The 16,122-nt window shown below is 40.7% G+C and overlaps 1 protein-coding gene across 3 annotated transcripts in view; it reads left to right on the top strand.

Annotated features, from left to right (window-relative positions):
* The window catches only part of NEDD4 (NEDD4 E3 ubiquitin protein ligase), a 430,182-nt gene that overhangs the window by 309,890 nt on the left and 104,170 nt on the right, over positions 1–16,122 (top strand). For all 3 annotated transcript variants that reach the window (XM_053717506.1, XM_053717505.1, XM_053717503.1), the window contains one exon: positions 10,509–10,675. In XM_053717506.1, the coding sequence (XP_053573481.1) occupies positions 10,509–10,675 (167 nt within the window). The remainder of the gene's footprint in view (positions 1–10,508; positions 10,676–16,122) is intronic.

Below are 16,122 nucleotides of genomic sequence, written 5' to 3'. Positions count from 1 at the left end.
TTTACTCTTTTGGAGTGTTGGACCTTTCTGCAAGGGGTGGTCTCTTCCCTTTGGGTAGGAAGTTGCTAGGGACTCTTATTCTCGCTATCCGGGATATTCTGGATATTTCCCTGTGAGTTTTTTATATCAGACGGGGTACTTAAGTTCCCGGGATATAGTTTATTTTTGACAATTGTAAGGCCCGGGTCTATCTTTATCCTGTGTTTTCTGTGTTAATTAAGTGTTTACCTTGACATTTTCATTTAATGGGTCCCGCTGTGGGATGTTACTGGACCTTTCTGATCCTAAGATTGGTTTGCAATGCTCCAGTTTCCAGGGAACTTGGGCTATGGCCTTTTGTTCTGGAGGGTTGATCTGTTTTCAACTGGGCTAGGTTTTATGAGTGCCGATGCTCATTGGAGCTTGTCTTGTCTTAAATGATACGGTTTCTCTTAAAACAGCCAGCTGATGTAACCTGACGGTTGGCTTAGCTGCCTAGCAAGCAAAAGGTTGCAGGTGAACAGCTGCAGCTATTGCACCTTGAATGTGTACTAGCAGGCTGTTTTTTTTTTTTTTTAACGGATTTCTCTGTGTTCATCAGGACGTGGCCTTGATTTTCTCTCAGTTCAGCCTACGACTTCATATTTTATCGGCAGGTGCTCTATCCTTATCGATGCTCTCCTTTCTTTTATGTAATTGGCAAGAGTCCATGAGCTAGTGACGTATAATATACAATCCTACCAGGAGGGGCAAAGTTTCCCAAACCTCAAAATGCCTATAAATACACCCCTCACCACACCCACAATTCAGTTTTACAAACTTTGTCTCCTATGGAGGTGGTGAAGTAAGTTTGTGCTAAGATTTCTACGTTGATATGCGCTTCTCAGCATTTTGAAGCCCTATTCCTCTCAGAGTACAGTGAATGTCAGAGGGATGTGAAGGGAGTATCATCAATTGAATGCAATGTTTTTCCTCATGGGAGATCTATTTCGTAGGTTCTCTGTTATCGGTCGTAGAGATTCATCTCCTACCTCCCTTATTTAGATCGACGATATACTCTCATATTCCATTACCTCTACTGATAACTGTTTCAGTACTGGTTTGGCTATCTGCTATATGTGGATGGGTGTCTTTTGGTAAGTATGTTTTCATTACTTAAGACACTCTCAGCTATGGTTTGGCACTTTATGCATTAATATAAAGTTCTAAATATATGTATTGTACTTATATTTGCCATGAGTCAGGTTTATGTATATTTCCTTTTGCAGACTATCAGTTTCATATTTGGGAAAAACATATTTAGGAAAATATTTTTCTTTCCTGGGGTGCAGTCATTTCAATTGACTGCTTTTTTTATTAAATTTCGCGGGCAAAATTAGGCTCGCAAGGGCGCAAAATGACAAAGTTTATTGCGTCAATATTGGTGCGAGAATTTTTGTGGCGCGAAGGTACATCAGATGACGCAAAATTGTCATTTCCGGCGTCTTAGTTAATGCCGAGTTCCTTGCACAAGGTTGTGTCTACAATGATGCGAGTCTGACATTTCCGGATGTTGTTAGCGCCAAAAAAATAATAATTTGCGCTGTGCATCATACTTGGCGCCAAATAATTTAATTATTTAAAACCCCATTCCTATATGCCTCTTGCCTTTTTTTCCATATCAGAGGGCTATGCTTTTTGCATTTTTTTCCCCATTCCTGAAACTGCCATATAAGGAAATTGATAATTTTGCTTTATATGTTGTTTTTTCTCTTACATTTGCAAGAAACCACTGTTGGAACCCTGCTGCCTGATAACAGTTCTACCAAAGCTAAGTACATCTGTTGTAAATTTGTGGAGATTATATCTCCAGCTCTAGTATGTAATAGTTGTCATGATAAGCTTTTACATGCAGAGAATGTGTCCATCAGTAATAGTACAATGCCTGCTGTTCCTTCAACGTCTAATGAACATGATATACCTGTGAATATAAAAGATTTTATTGCTAATTCGATTCAGAAGGCTTTGTCTGCCATCCCGCCTTCTAATAAACGTAAAAGGTCTTTTAAAACTTCTCAAAGTTGATGAAATTTCAAATGACTGACAACATACTGAATTATCCTCCTCTGATGAGGTTCTATCTGATTCAGAAGATCCTTCCTCAGATATTGACACTGACAAATCTACTTATTTATTTAAAATGGAGTATATTTGTTCCTTGTTAAAAGAGGTGTTGATTACATTGGATATTGAGGAAACTAGTCCTCTTTATATTAAAACTATTAAACGTTTAAATTCTGTTTATAAACCTCCTGTTGTTACTCCAGAGGTTTTTCCAGTTCCTTATGCTATTTCTGATATGATTTCTAAGGAATGGAATAGGCCTGGTACTTCTTTTATTCCTTCTTCAAGGTTTAAAAAATCGTATCCTTTGCCAGAAGTTAGATTGGAGTTTTGGGAAAAGATCCCCAAAGTTGATGGGGCTATTTCTACTCTTGCTAAACGTACTACTATTCCTATGGAAGATAGTAGTTCTTTTAAAGACCCTTTAGATAGGAAACTTAAATCCTATCTAAGTAAAGCTTATTTATATTCTGGCTATCTTCTCAGGCCTGCCATTTCTATGGCTGATGTTGCAGCTGCATCAACGTGAAAGTTTAGCGCAACAGGAGATGGATCCTGATTTGTCTAGCATTATTCGCTTGTTTCAACATGCAAATCATTTTATCTGTGATGCCATTTTTGATATAATCAAAATTGATGTTAAATCTATGTTTTTAGCTAGAAGAGCTTTGTGGCTCAAATATTGGAATGCTGACATAGTATCTAAGTCTAGATTACTATCTCTTTCTTTCCAAGGTAATAAGTTATTTGGTTCTCAGTTGGATTCGATTATGTCAACTGTCACTGGGGGGAAGGAAGTGTTTTTGCCTCAGGATAAAAGACCTAAGGGTAAATCTAAAGCTTCTAACTGTTTTTGTTCCTTTCGACAAAATAAGGAACAGAAACCTAATCCTTGCCCAAAGAATCTGCTTCCAATTGGAAACCTTCTTCAAGTTGGAGTAAATCCAAACCGTTTAAGAAACCAAAGCCAGCCCCCAATTCTGCATGAAGGGGCGGGCACTCATTCCAGCTCAGCTGGTAGGGGGCAGATTAGGATTCTTCCAAAACATTTGGGCAGATTCTGTCCAAAATCAATGGATTCAGAGTATGGTCTCTCAAGGGTACTGAATAGGATTCAGAGTAAGACCTCCTGTGAAGATTTTTTCTCTCACGCATCACAGCAAATCCAGTAAAGACTCAGGCTTTTCTGAAGTGTGTTTCAGACCTGGAGCTTTCAGGGGTAATCATACCAGTTCCATTTCAGGAACAGGGTCTGGGGTTTTATTCAAATCTATTCATTGTCTTAAAGAAAGAAAATTCATTCAGGCCAGTTCTGGATCTAAAATTTTTTAATCGTTATGTAAGAGTGCCAACTTTCAAAATGGTGACTATAAGGACTATTTTGCCTTTTGTTCAGCAAGGGCATTATATGTCCACAATAGACTTAAAGGATGCATATCTTCATATTCCGATTCAACCAGACCACTTTCAGTTTCTGAGATTCTCTTTTCTAGACCAGCATTACCAATTTGTCGCTCTTCCATTTGGCCTAGCAACAGCTCCAAGATTTTTTTCAGACAAGGGTCACCTTTTTAGGTTTCCAGATAGATTCAGTGTCCATGACTCTGTCTCTAACAGACAAGAGATGTTTAAAATTGGTTTCAGCTTGTCGGAACCTTCAGTCTCAATCATTCCCTTCAGTAGCTATATGCATGGAAGTTTTAGGTCTCATGACTGCAGCATCGGACGCGATCCCCTTTGCTCGTTTTCATATGAGACTTCTCCAGCTTTGTATGCTGAACCAATGGTGCAGAGATTATACAAATATATCACAATTAATATCCTTAAATCACAATGTTCGACTCTCTCTGACTTGGTGGTTAGATCACCATTGTATAGTTCAAGGGGCCTCTTTTGTTTGTCCAACCTGGACTGTGATCACAACAGATGCAAGTCTTTCAGGTTGGGGAGCTGTCTGGGGATCTCTGACAGCACAAGGGGTTTGGAAATCTCAAGAGGCGAGGTTACCAATCAATATTTTAGAACTCCGTGCTATTTTCAGGGCTCTTCAGGTTTGGCCTCTGTTGAAGTGAGAACCGTTCATTTGCTTTCAGACAGACAATATCACAACTGTGGCATATGTCAATCATCAGGGTGGGACTCACAGTCCCCAAGCTATGAAAGAAGTATCTCGGATACTTACTTGGGCGGAATCCAGCTCCTGTCTAATTTCTGCGGTTCATATCCTAGGTATAGACAATTGGGAAGCGGATTATCTCAGCTGTCAGAATTTACATCCGGGGGAGTGGTCACCCCATCCAGATGTGTTTTTTGTTCAGATGTGGGGTCTTCCAGAAATAGATCTGATGGCTTCCCATCTAAACAAGAACCTACCCAGGTACCTGTCCAGGTTCAGGTATCCTCACGCGGAAGCGGTGGATACATTAACAGTTCCTTTGTGTTACCAACCTGCTTATATTTTCCCGCCTCTAGTTCTTCTTCCAAGAGTGATCTCCAAAGTCATCATGGAACAATCATTTGTGTTGCTGGTAGCTCCAGCAAGGCCTCACAGGTTTTGGTATGTGGATCTTGTTCGGGTGTCCAGTTGCCAACCTTGGCCACTTCCATTAAGGCCAGACCTTCTGTCTCAAGGTCTGTTTTTCCATCAGGATCTCAAATTATTAATTTTGAAGGTATGGAAATTGAACGCCTAGTGCTTAGTCATAGAGGTTTCTCTGACTGATTAATACTATGTTACAGGCTCGTAAATCTGTTTCTAGGAAGATTTATTATCGAGTTTGGAAGACTTATATTTCATGGTGTTCTTCTCATAAATTCTCCTGGCATTCTTTTAGAATTCCTAGAATTTTACAGTTTCTTCAGGATGGTTTGGGTAAGGGTTTGTTTGCAAGTTCCTTGAAGGGACAAATCTCTGCTCTTTCTTTTTTATTCCACAGAAAGATTGCTAAGCTTCCTGATATTCACAGTTTTTTACAGGCTTTGGTCCGTATCAAGCCTGTCATTAAATCAATCTCTCCTCATTGGAGTCTTAATTTGGTTTTGAAGGCTTTACAGGCTCCTCCATATGAGCCTATGCATTCTTTGGACATTAAACTACTTTCTTGGAAAGGGTTGTTCCTTTTGGCTATCTCTTCTGCTAGAAGAGTTTCCAAATTATCTGCTCTTTCTTGTGAATCTCCTTTTCTCATATTCCATCAGGATAAGGCAGTTTTGCGGACGTCATTTAAATTTCTACCTAAGGTTGTGAATTCTAACAACAACATTAATAGAGAAATTATTATCCCTTGTGTTCTAATCCTAAGAATTTTTTGGAGAGATCCTTACATTCTTTGGATGTGGTAAGAGCTTTGAAATATGTTGAAGCTACTAAAGATTTCAGGAAGACTTCTAGTCTATTTGTTATCTTTTCTGGTTCTAGGAAAGGTCAGAAGGCTTCTGCCATTTCCTTGGCATCTTGGTTAAAGCTTTTGATTCATCAGGCTTATTTGGAGTCCGGTCAGGCCCCACCTCATAGAATTACCGCTCATTCTACTAGATCAGTCTCCCCTTCATGGGCTTTTAAGAATGAAGCTTCAGTTGATCAGATTTGCAAATCAGCAACTTGGTCTTCTTTGCATACATCTACTAAATTCTACCGCTTTGATGTATTTGCTTCTTCGGAAGCAGTTTTTGGTAGAAAGGTTTTTCAGGCAGCTGTTTCAGTTTGATTCCTCGGCTTATGTTAAGTTTTTTCTTTTCATTATGAGAATAAACTTATATTTTGGGTTGTGGTTTAATTTTTTCAGCGGAAAATGGCTTTTATTATTTTTATCCCTCCCTAGTGACTCTTTTGTGGAGTTCCACATCTTGGGTATTACTATCACATACGTCACTAGCTCATGGACTCTTGCCAATTACATGAAAGAAAACATAATTTATGTAAGAATTTACCTGATAAATTATTTTCTTTCATATTGGCAAGAGTCCATGAGACCAAACCTTTCTATGGTGGTTATGATTTTTTGTATAAAGCACAATTATTTCCAAATTCCTTTGTTAATGCTTTATTACTCCTTTCTTTATCACCCCACTACTTGGCTATTCATTAAACTGAATTGTGGGTGTGGTGAGGGGTGTATTTATAGGCATTTCGAGGTTTGGGAAACTTTGCCCCTCCTGGTAGGATGGTATATCCCATACGTCACTAGCTCATGGACTCTTGCCAATGTGAAAGAAATTAATTTATCAGGTATGTTCTTACATAAATTATGTTTTTCGGGGGGGGGGGGTTGTTTTCCTTTTTTTTTGGGCCTCTTCTGTGTACAGGAGGTTAGAACAGATGTTTTATCTTGTTATATAACCGGTCTACTCTCTGAGTGTTTCTGTTCCCTCTCGGGAGCTGCTGGCTCTGTGTTGTGTCTGTCGTTGGGTGGTTTTGCTGGATCTCCTTGGGTATATTCCTTGTCTATGAGGAGTGTTTCGGGTTGATACCCAAGCTCTGTTGGAGTGGCTGGGTCCATTCTTCCACAGTTTTTAGGGGGCTGGTGTTGGGGTTCCTTTTGTTCCCCTGCTTTTCAGATCTGCCATCGCTTGGGCTGGTCCAGTTGGGTGTAGGATCTGGAATCTGTTGCTCATCCTCGGGTCTTGGAGGTGCGAGTGGGCCTCTTTGTGGTTCTGTACTTTTCCTTGGGACCTGTGAGTAGGTCTGGCTGTGTTGGATTGCCTAGGGGCCCTCTGGTTTAGAGGTTTCGCAACCTGCTATCTTGTTCGGCTGCTCTTTTCTACCAGGAAAGTATTTTCTTTCTGTGTCATCTTCATGATGGCAGCGTGTCCTGGTCTCAGGTATTCTCTCTGGGTTTGCTACATGTATTTGTTTTTGATTGCTCAGTATTCTGAGTTTTGACGTTTTGAGGACTCTGTCTTCAGCTGTCTTTTTTGGTGCTGTTGCACGATGTTTGGGAGCTTTTATTCTCCTCCGATGCCTGGTCCTGGTTTGGTCTGGGTGTTGACTCCCCTTGTTTATCAGGACCCATTTGGGTCTCTGTGGGCTTGACTGGACCTTAGGGTTTTTCCTTGTGGGGTTTGGTTGTCACCTTTTGGGAATCCTTGTGGTTCTTCCTTGTCCCCTCCCTTTTAGGGGTTTTGACTGTTACTGCTTCTCACTAGTAAGGGGTGTAGGAGCTCCTGGAGGGGTGTTGGCTCAGTGAGTCTGCTTTTCTCTTGTAAGATGTATCGAGTCCACGGATTCATCCATACTTGTGGGATATTCTCCTTCCTTACAGGAAGTGGCAAAGAGAGCACCCACAGCAGAGCTGTCTATATAGCTCCTCCCTTAGCTCCACCCCCCAGTCATTCTCTTTCCCTACTCTAAGTACTAGGAAGGGTAAAGTGAGTGTGGTGACAAAAATGTTAGTTTTTATTTTCTCAAGCAAAAGTTTGTTATTTTAAATGGTACCGGTGTGTACTATTCACTCTCTGGCAGAAAAGGGATGAAGATTTCTGCAAGGACGATGATGATCTTAGGACTTTGTAACTAAGATCCACTGCTGTTCTCATAAAGGCTGAAGAGTACAGGAAAACTTCAGTTGGGGGAACGGTTTGCATGCTAAGCTGCATTGAGGTATGTTCAGTCATTTTTTTTCTAGATAGACTGTGATAATTCTAGAAAAGGCTGGCAATATCCCCATGAGGGGAAGGGTAAGCTGTATTCAGTTTTCACTTAGTAGGAATCCCAGCTTGCATAAAGGGCTCATTTGTTACTGGTGACACTGATAGGAAAAAAACTTTTTTTATTGAAAACATAACGTTTTTTGAGGGACTTTAAGGGGTAATTGTGGCTTATTTAAGGGTTATTAACCCACATGGCTAGTTTAGAAACACTTTGGTGTGTTTCTTTTAGGCCCCACTAACATCGAGTGAGGTGGGAGGGGCCTATTTTCGCGCCTCATTTGCGCAGTTTCTTTTACTCAGAGACATCCAGCTGCTTCTCCAGAGGGTCCTGCTGTGTTTGAGGGCCTAAAAGAAGTTTTTTCCCCACAAATCTATCCTAAAGGGCAGGTAGGCACCACAGCAGAGCTGTGGCAAGGTGCTGAACGTTTTTTTTTACCGGTTTTTGATGTTTTGTCAATCCGGTTTTTACATTAAGGGGTTAATCGTTTATTTGTGAGGCTGGCTATTTTTGGGAGAAAGGTTCTACAAGCAGTGGTGCCTTCCTTTTAAGGTACCTGTCTTGTCCCTCCCTTCATCCGTGTCCTAAAGCTTTGGTATTGGTATCCCACAAGTATGGATGAATCCGTGGACTCGATACATCTTACAAGAGAAAACAGAATTTATGCTTACCTGATAAATTTCTTTCTCTTGTGATGTATCGAGTCCACAGCCCGCCCTGTTTATTTAAGACAGGTAGTATATTTTTATTTAAAAAACTTCAGTCACCTCTGCACCCTATAGTTTCTCCTTTTTCTTCCTAGCCTTCGGTCGAATGACTGGGGGGTGGAGCTAAGGGAGGAGCTATATAGACAGCTCTGCTGTGGGTGCTCTCTTTGCCACTTCCTGTAAGGAAGGAGAATATCCCACAAGTATGGATGAATCCGTGGACTCGATACGTCACAAGAGAAAGAAATTTATCAGGTAAGCATAAATTCTGTTTTTGCGATCTCTAGTTAGGCTTCTGAATTTTCTGAGGATCAGTGTCCTTGGGGCCTTTTCCTTTTTTTCCAAATGTTCTCTTGGCTTCGTACGAAGCAGGATTTTTTGTGGGTTATGGATTTCAGGCCTGGTGCCCTCAGAATGGGCCGTCTTTTGTACTCTCTCCGTTTTTAGCATTCAGTGTCCTCTATAGCTTGGGTATTGTTTTCCCAAAAGTAATGAATGCAGCTGTGGACTCTTTCCATTTTCGAAGAAAAACATAAATTATGCTTACCTAATAATTTTCTTTTCTTCAGATGGAAAGAGTCCTCAGCTCCCCGGCCGTATTTTTTTCTGTGGGGCGTCTGTTATTTTTATTCTTCTGGCACCTTTTACCCTGTATTTCTTCTACTGTTCCTTGTTGCTTGGCAGAATGACTGGGGCGTGAGGGAAGTGGGAGGAGTATTTAAGCCTTTGACTGGGGTGTCTTTGCCTTTTCCTGGTGGCCAGGTTCTTTTTCCCCAAAAGTAATGAATTCTGCTGTGGACTCTCTCCATCTGAAGAAAAGAAAATGATCAGGAAAGCATAATTTATGTTTTTTACTCAACTTAAAGGGACATTATTCTCAAAACTATTCATATGAAAGAGCAGTATTTATATGTGTTGATGTCTTTACTGCATGGTTAAAATGCTAAAACGAACTATTATACCATCACAGGTCATTCCGACTAATGCTCATTAGGAGGAAGTACCCATCAGCCAATAAGCTTTAACAGGAAGTCCTTGTCAGTCATCGTCATTAATAGAAAGTACATAACTGATACAGCTTTATTAGATTATTTTATATGTAAACAGATTTTCACACTTTTCTCATTCCAGTCCTCTTGAACATCCATGGATTTTGAGTGTCTCTTTATTATGCAAACCCCCTTTATACTTTGTATAGAAAGACACCATCAGCTTTATTCCAATCCATAAAGTTATTGTATAATTATATTCTAGTCTTTTTAGTTCCAACTCAACTTCTCTCAGCTCAGTGTTACTCTTTATGTATTTGGGATTGATAGTTAAAGGGACATTAAACCCAACATTTTTCTTTCATGATTTAGACAGAGCATTCAATGTTAAACAACTTTCTACTTTACTTCTATTTTCACAATGGCTTTGTTCTTTTGTTATCTTTTGTTGAAAAGCTGGGACATTAGCTCAGGCGCGTGCACTTGTCTGTAGCACTATATGCTAGCAGTTTTGCAAGAATGTTATCCTTTTGCAAGAGCACTAGATGGCAGCACTATTTCCTGACATGTAGTACTCCAGACACCTACCTAGGTATCTCTTCAACAACAAAAGAATACCATGAGAACAAAGTAAATTTGATAACAGAAGTAAATTGGAAACTTTTTTTAAATTGTATGCTCTGTCTGAATCACATATCCCTTTAAGGTTTTTTAAAAAAAAGATATTTATCTCTGTACTAGTCACTAGTGCTACAGAGGTCAGACTTCCTGCCAATCAGATGGCGCTTTTATTTGACAAGTGCTGACATACATCCTAAGCCTCTGTGTCTCATAATGATTCTTTGTCAGTTGTGATTGTATTTATCGATAAATATCAAGTCATTTTTCAGCATGTGTGTCCCTTTAGGTTATTGTTTTAAAGCCAAAGTAATTAATTGTTCCACCTCAAGTCGACAGTTGGTTCCAATTTTAACATATGTATCTTATAAAGATTTATTGTAAGAATAAAAATATGTGCCCAAATGTCTTTATGTTTTTTACCTCAAAAGACAAAATCTCATTAGATTCCTTTTTTTAATGTAGCCTGACTGGATTTTTTTGGACCAACCAGATGTCTCTTGTCAACCGCAACAGCATCAAGTGCTTTCTCCACTACCTCCAGGCTGGGAAGAAAGACAAGACATCCTTGGCAGAACATATTATGTCAACCATCAGTTTAGAAGGACACAGTGGTGTAGACCTGCAGTTCAGTATGTTGCTTCAGCTTTATAATACATACATACAGTGATATTGGGAAAATAACATGCTTTTTGCAATACTATAGACATTGTTAAAGAGCTTGGCATAGAGGTCTAGTTTATGTATTTCAGAAACAACATTCTACCAAAGAAATCAAGATTTACTTTTGTGTAAAATATACACTATAAAATAGCCTGATAATGTACTGCACTCACAGACTGTGCAAGGTGCACATCATATGACCTGGGCAACACTTTGTAGATAAGCTGGGCACTATTCCCGTAACCTGAACAGGAGTCATAATAAGTAGCACGTACATAATGAGTTTTTTCCTAGATTCTTGTGATAAGCTTCAGAACAGTAGAAACCTCCCAGAAGTCTTCAGGCTTCCTTTTTCTGATATAGATATCCACCACTTTCTTGGATAATTTTTCTGCTTCTAATTGTATTGTTTTGTACAGATTAAATGGACAGTCTACTCCAGAATTTTTGTTTAAAAAGATAGATAATTCCTTTATTACCCATTCCCCAGTTTTGCTTAACCAACACGGTTATATTAATATCCTTTTTACCTCTGTGATTACATTGTATCTAAGCCTCTGCAGTGCACACCGTGCACTTATTTCAGTTCTTTTGAAAGACTTGCATTTTATCCAATCAGTGCTGACTCATATGTAACTCCATGGGCTTGTGCACAATGTTACCTATATGGCACACATGAACTAACCCAGATCTTGGAACCCACAGGGGAGTCTGATAGATTTGTTTGTAGAAGGAGGTGCTGATTCACAGAGGACCCCAGAAGATTCACTGTAGTATCCCACAATTTTCTCAGATACTCGTTGAGGCGTAGTGACTCCTGTTCCTACTATTTAAAAAATGTCACATTGGCGTAATGCATCCAAACACCATAAAAAATAAGTGTAGATACTTGCAGAGTAAAATTTAATAAACGGCTCCTTTATTGTCAAAAAGATTTCTCCGGCTTTATTTTGGCTCAACGTGTTTCAGCGCATAACACTGTCTTTCTTGAGCATTTAAAGTATGTATGGCTTCATAAAAGTTGTATATTTTATTTTATTAAATTTAACTCTGAGTATCTACACTTTTTTGTATGCACTACGCCAATGGGAAATTTTGTAATAGTAACAGGAGTCACTATGCCTCAACAAGTATCTGAGGAAATTGTGGGATACTACAGTGAATCTCCTGGGGTCCTCTATGAATCAGCGCCTCCTTCTACAAACAAATTTCTACTTGACAGCCTTCGGGAGATACTGTTGGGAAGCGGCGGTTCAATTATCAGAGGGAAGTAAATATCTATATTATTTTTTGAGTCTGATAGATGCCTTAGTGGTCCCTTGGTTGTTCAACCTGATTTACATAAGGCAGTTCCAAAATCATGAAGGAACAAGTCTCAGCGATTCTGATTGCCCCAGTGTGGCCTTCCAGGATTCGGTTTGTGGATATGTTGTAATCTTCCTTTTTCTGATTTTTCATCACTTTGCACTAGCTATCCTTTTCTTCCTAAGGAGGTAGCAATCAGGAAAATGTGGTTCCTTCTTTTTTCCAGTTTCTGCTACTTAACCGCAAAGTTCTCCAATGCACACACACACACACACACATATATATATATATATAATATATATTTCTCCAACATAGGTGTGTCCGGTCCACGGCGTCATCCTTACTTGTGGGATATTCTCTTCCCCAACAGGAAATGGCAAAGAGCCCAGCAAAGCTGGTCACATGATCCCTCCTAGGCTCCGCCTTCCCCAGTCATTCTCTTTGCCGTTGTACAGGCAACATCTCCACGGAGATGGCTTAGAGTTTTTTAGTGTTTAACTGTAGTTTTTATTATTCAATCAAGAGTTTGTTATTTTAAAATAGTGCTGGTATGTACTATTTACTCTGAAACAGAAAAGAGATGAAGATTTCTGTTTGTAAGAGGAAAATGATTTTAGCAACCGTTACTAAAATCGATGGCTGTTTCCACACAGGACTGTTGAGAGGAATTAACTTCAGTTGGGGGAACAGTGAGCAGACTTTTGCTGCTTGAGGTATGACACATTCTAACAAGACGATGTAATGCTGGAAGCTGTCATTTTCCCTATGGGATCTGGTAAGCCATTTTTATTACAGACAGAAAAAAAGGGCTTCACAAGGGCTTTTTAAGACTGTAGACATTTTCTGGGCTAAATCGATTTATATATAAACATATTTTATACTCCATAGCCTTGAGGAATTATTTTAATCTTGGGAATTTTGTAAAATAACCGGCAGGCACTGTATTGGACACCTTATTCTCTAGGGGCTTTCCCTAATCATAGGCAGAGTCTCATTTTCGCGCCTGTATTGCGCACTTGTTTTTGAGAAGCATGACATGCAGATGCATGTGTGAGGAGCTCTGATACATAGAAAAGACTTTCTGAAGGCGTCATTTGGTATCGTATTCCCCTTTGGGCTTGGTTGGGTCTCAGCAAAGCAGATACCAGGGACTGTAAAGGGGTTAAATATAAAAACGGCTCCGGTTCCGTTATTTTAAGGGTTAAAGCTTCCAAATTTGGTGTGCAATACTTTTAAGGCTTTAAGACACTGTGGTGAAATTTTGGTGAATTTTGAACAATTCCTTCATACTTTTTCGCAATTGCAGTAATAAAGTGTGTTCAGTTTAAAATTTAAAGTGACAGTAACGGTTTTATTTTAAAACGTTTTTTGTACTTTGTTATCAAGTTTATGCCTGTTTAACATGTCTGAACTACCAGATAGACTGTGTTCTGAATGTGGGGAAGCCAAGGTTCCTTCTCATTTAAATAGATGTGATTTATGTGACACAAAATTTAGAGAAAATGATGCCCAAGATGATTCCTCAAGTGAGGGGAGTAAGCATGGTACTGCATCATCCCCTCCTTCGTCTACACCAGTCTTGCCCACACAGGAGGCCCCTAGTACATCTAGCGCGCCAATACTCCTTACTATGCAACAATTAACGGCTGTAATGGATAATTCTATCAAAAACATTTTAGCCAAAATGCCCACTTATCAGCGAAAGCGCGACTGCTCTGTTTTAGAAAATACTGAAGAGCATGAGGACGCTGATGATATTGGTTCTGAAGGGCCCCTACACCAGTCTGAGGGGGCCAGGGAGGTTTTGTCTGAGGGAGAAATTTCAGATTCAGGGAAAATTTCTCAACAAGCTGAACCTGATGTGATTACATTTAAATTTAAGTTGGAACATCTCCGCGCTCTGCTTAAGGAGGTGTTATCCACTCTGGATGATTGTGAGAATTTGGTCATTCCAGAGAAACTATGTAAAATGGACAAGTTCCTAGAGGTCCCGGGGCCCCCCGAAGCTTTTCCTATACCCAAGCGGGTGGCGGACATTGTAAATAAAGAATGGGAAAGGCCCGGTATACCTTTCTTCCCCCCCCCCATATTTAAAAAATTGTTTCCTATGGTCGACCCCAGAAAGGACTTATGGCAGACAGTCCCCAAGGTCGAGGGGGCGGTTTCTACTCTAAACAAACGCACCACTATACCCATAGAAGATAGTTGTGCTTTCAAAGATCCTATGGATAAAAAATTAGAAGGTTTGCTTAAAAAGATGTTTGTTCAGCAAGGTTACCTTCTACAACCAATTTCATGCATTGTCCCTGTCACTACAGCCGCGTGTTTCTGGTTCGATGAGCTAGAAAAGGCGATCAATAATAATTCTTCTTCTTATGAGGAGATTATGGACAGAATTCGTGCTCTCAAATTGGCTAATTCTTTCACCCTAGACGCCACTTTGCAATTGGCTAGGTTAGCGGCGAAAAATTCTGGGTTTGCTATTGTGGCGCGCAGAGCGCTTTGGTTAAAATCTTGGTCAGCGGATGCGTCTTCCAAGAACAAATTGCTTAACATTCCTTTCAAGGGGAAAACGCTGTTTGGCCCTGACTTGAAAGAGATTATCTCTGATATCACTGGGGGCAAGGGCCACGCCCTTCCTCAGGATAGGTCTTTCAAGGCCAAAAATAAACCTAATTTTCGTCCCTTTCGCAGAAACGGACCAGCCCCAAGTGCTACGTCCTCTAAGCAGGAGGGTAATACTTCTCAAGCCAAACCAGCCTGGAGACCAATGCAAGGCTGGAACAAAGGAAAGCAGGCCAAGAAACCTGCCACTGCTACCAAGACAGCATGAGATGTTGGCCCCCGATCCGGGACCGGATCTGGTGGGGGGCAGACTCTCTCTCTTCGCTCAGGCTTGGGCAAGAGATGTTCTGGATCCTTGGGCGCTAGAAATAGTCTCCCAAGGTTATCTTCTGGAATTCAAGGGGCTTCCCCCAAGGGGGAGGTTCCACAGGTCTCAATTGTCTTCAGACCACATAAAAAAACAGGCATTCTTGCATTGTGTAGAAGACCTGTTAAAAATGGGAGTGATTCATCCTGTTCCATTAGGAGAACAAGGGATGGGGTTCTACTCCAATCTGTTCGTAGTTCCCAAAAAAGAGGGAACGTTCAGACCAATCTTAGATCTCAAGATCCTAAACAAGTTTCTCAAGGTTCCATCGTTCAAAATGGAAACCATTCGAACAATTCTTCCTTCCATCCAGGAAGGTCAATTCATGACCACGGTGGATTTAAAGGATGCGTATCTACATATTCCTATCCACAAGGAACATCATCGGTTCCTAAGGTTCGCATTCCTGGACAAGCATTACCAGTTTGTGGCACTTCCGTTCGGATTAGCCACTGCTCCAAGGATTTTCACAAAGGTACTAGGGTCCCTTCTAGCGGTGCTAAGACCAAGGGGCATTGCGGTAGTACCTTACTTGGACGACATTCTGATTCAAGCGTCGTCCCTTCCTCAAGCAAAGGCTCACACGGACATTGTCCTGGCCTTTCTCAGATCTCACGGATGGAAAGTGAACGTAGAAAAGAGTTCTCTATCTCCGTCAACAAGGGTTCCCTTCTTGGGAACAATAATAGACTCCTTAGAAATGAGGATTTTTCTGACAGAGGCCAGAAAAACAAAACTTCTGAACTCTTGTCAAATACTTCATTCTGTTCCTCTTCCTTCCATAGCGCAGTGCATGGAAGTAATAGGTTTGATGGTAGCGGCAATGGACATAGTTCCTTTTGCGCGCATTCATCTAAGACCATTACAACTGTGCATGCTCAGTCAGTGGAATGGGGACTATACAGACTTGTCTCCGACGATACAAGTAAATCAGAGGACCAGAGATTCACTCCGTTGGTGGCTGTCCCTGGACAACCTGTCACAGGGGATGAGCTTCCGCAGACCAGAGTGGGTCATTGTCACGACCGACGCCAGTCTGGTGGGCTGGGGCGCGGTCTGGGGACCCCTGAAAGCTCAGGGTCTTTGGTCTCGGGAAGAATCTCTTCTACCGATAAATATTCTGGAACTGAGAGCGATATTCAATGCTCTCAAGGCTTGGCCTCAGCTAGCAAAGGCCAA

The sequence above is a fragment of the Bombina bombina genome, chromosome 6 (genome assembly GCF_027579735.1).
Source record: "Bombina bombina isolate aBomBom1 chromosome 6, aBomBom1.pri, whole genome shotgun sequence".
NCBI lineage: Eukaryota > Metazoa > Chordata > Amphibia > Anura > Bombinatoridae > Bombina > Bombina bombina.
The sequence above is the reverse complement of the archived record's forward strand: the minus strand, read 5'-3'. Positions and strand labels throughout refer to the sequence as shown.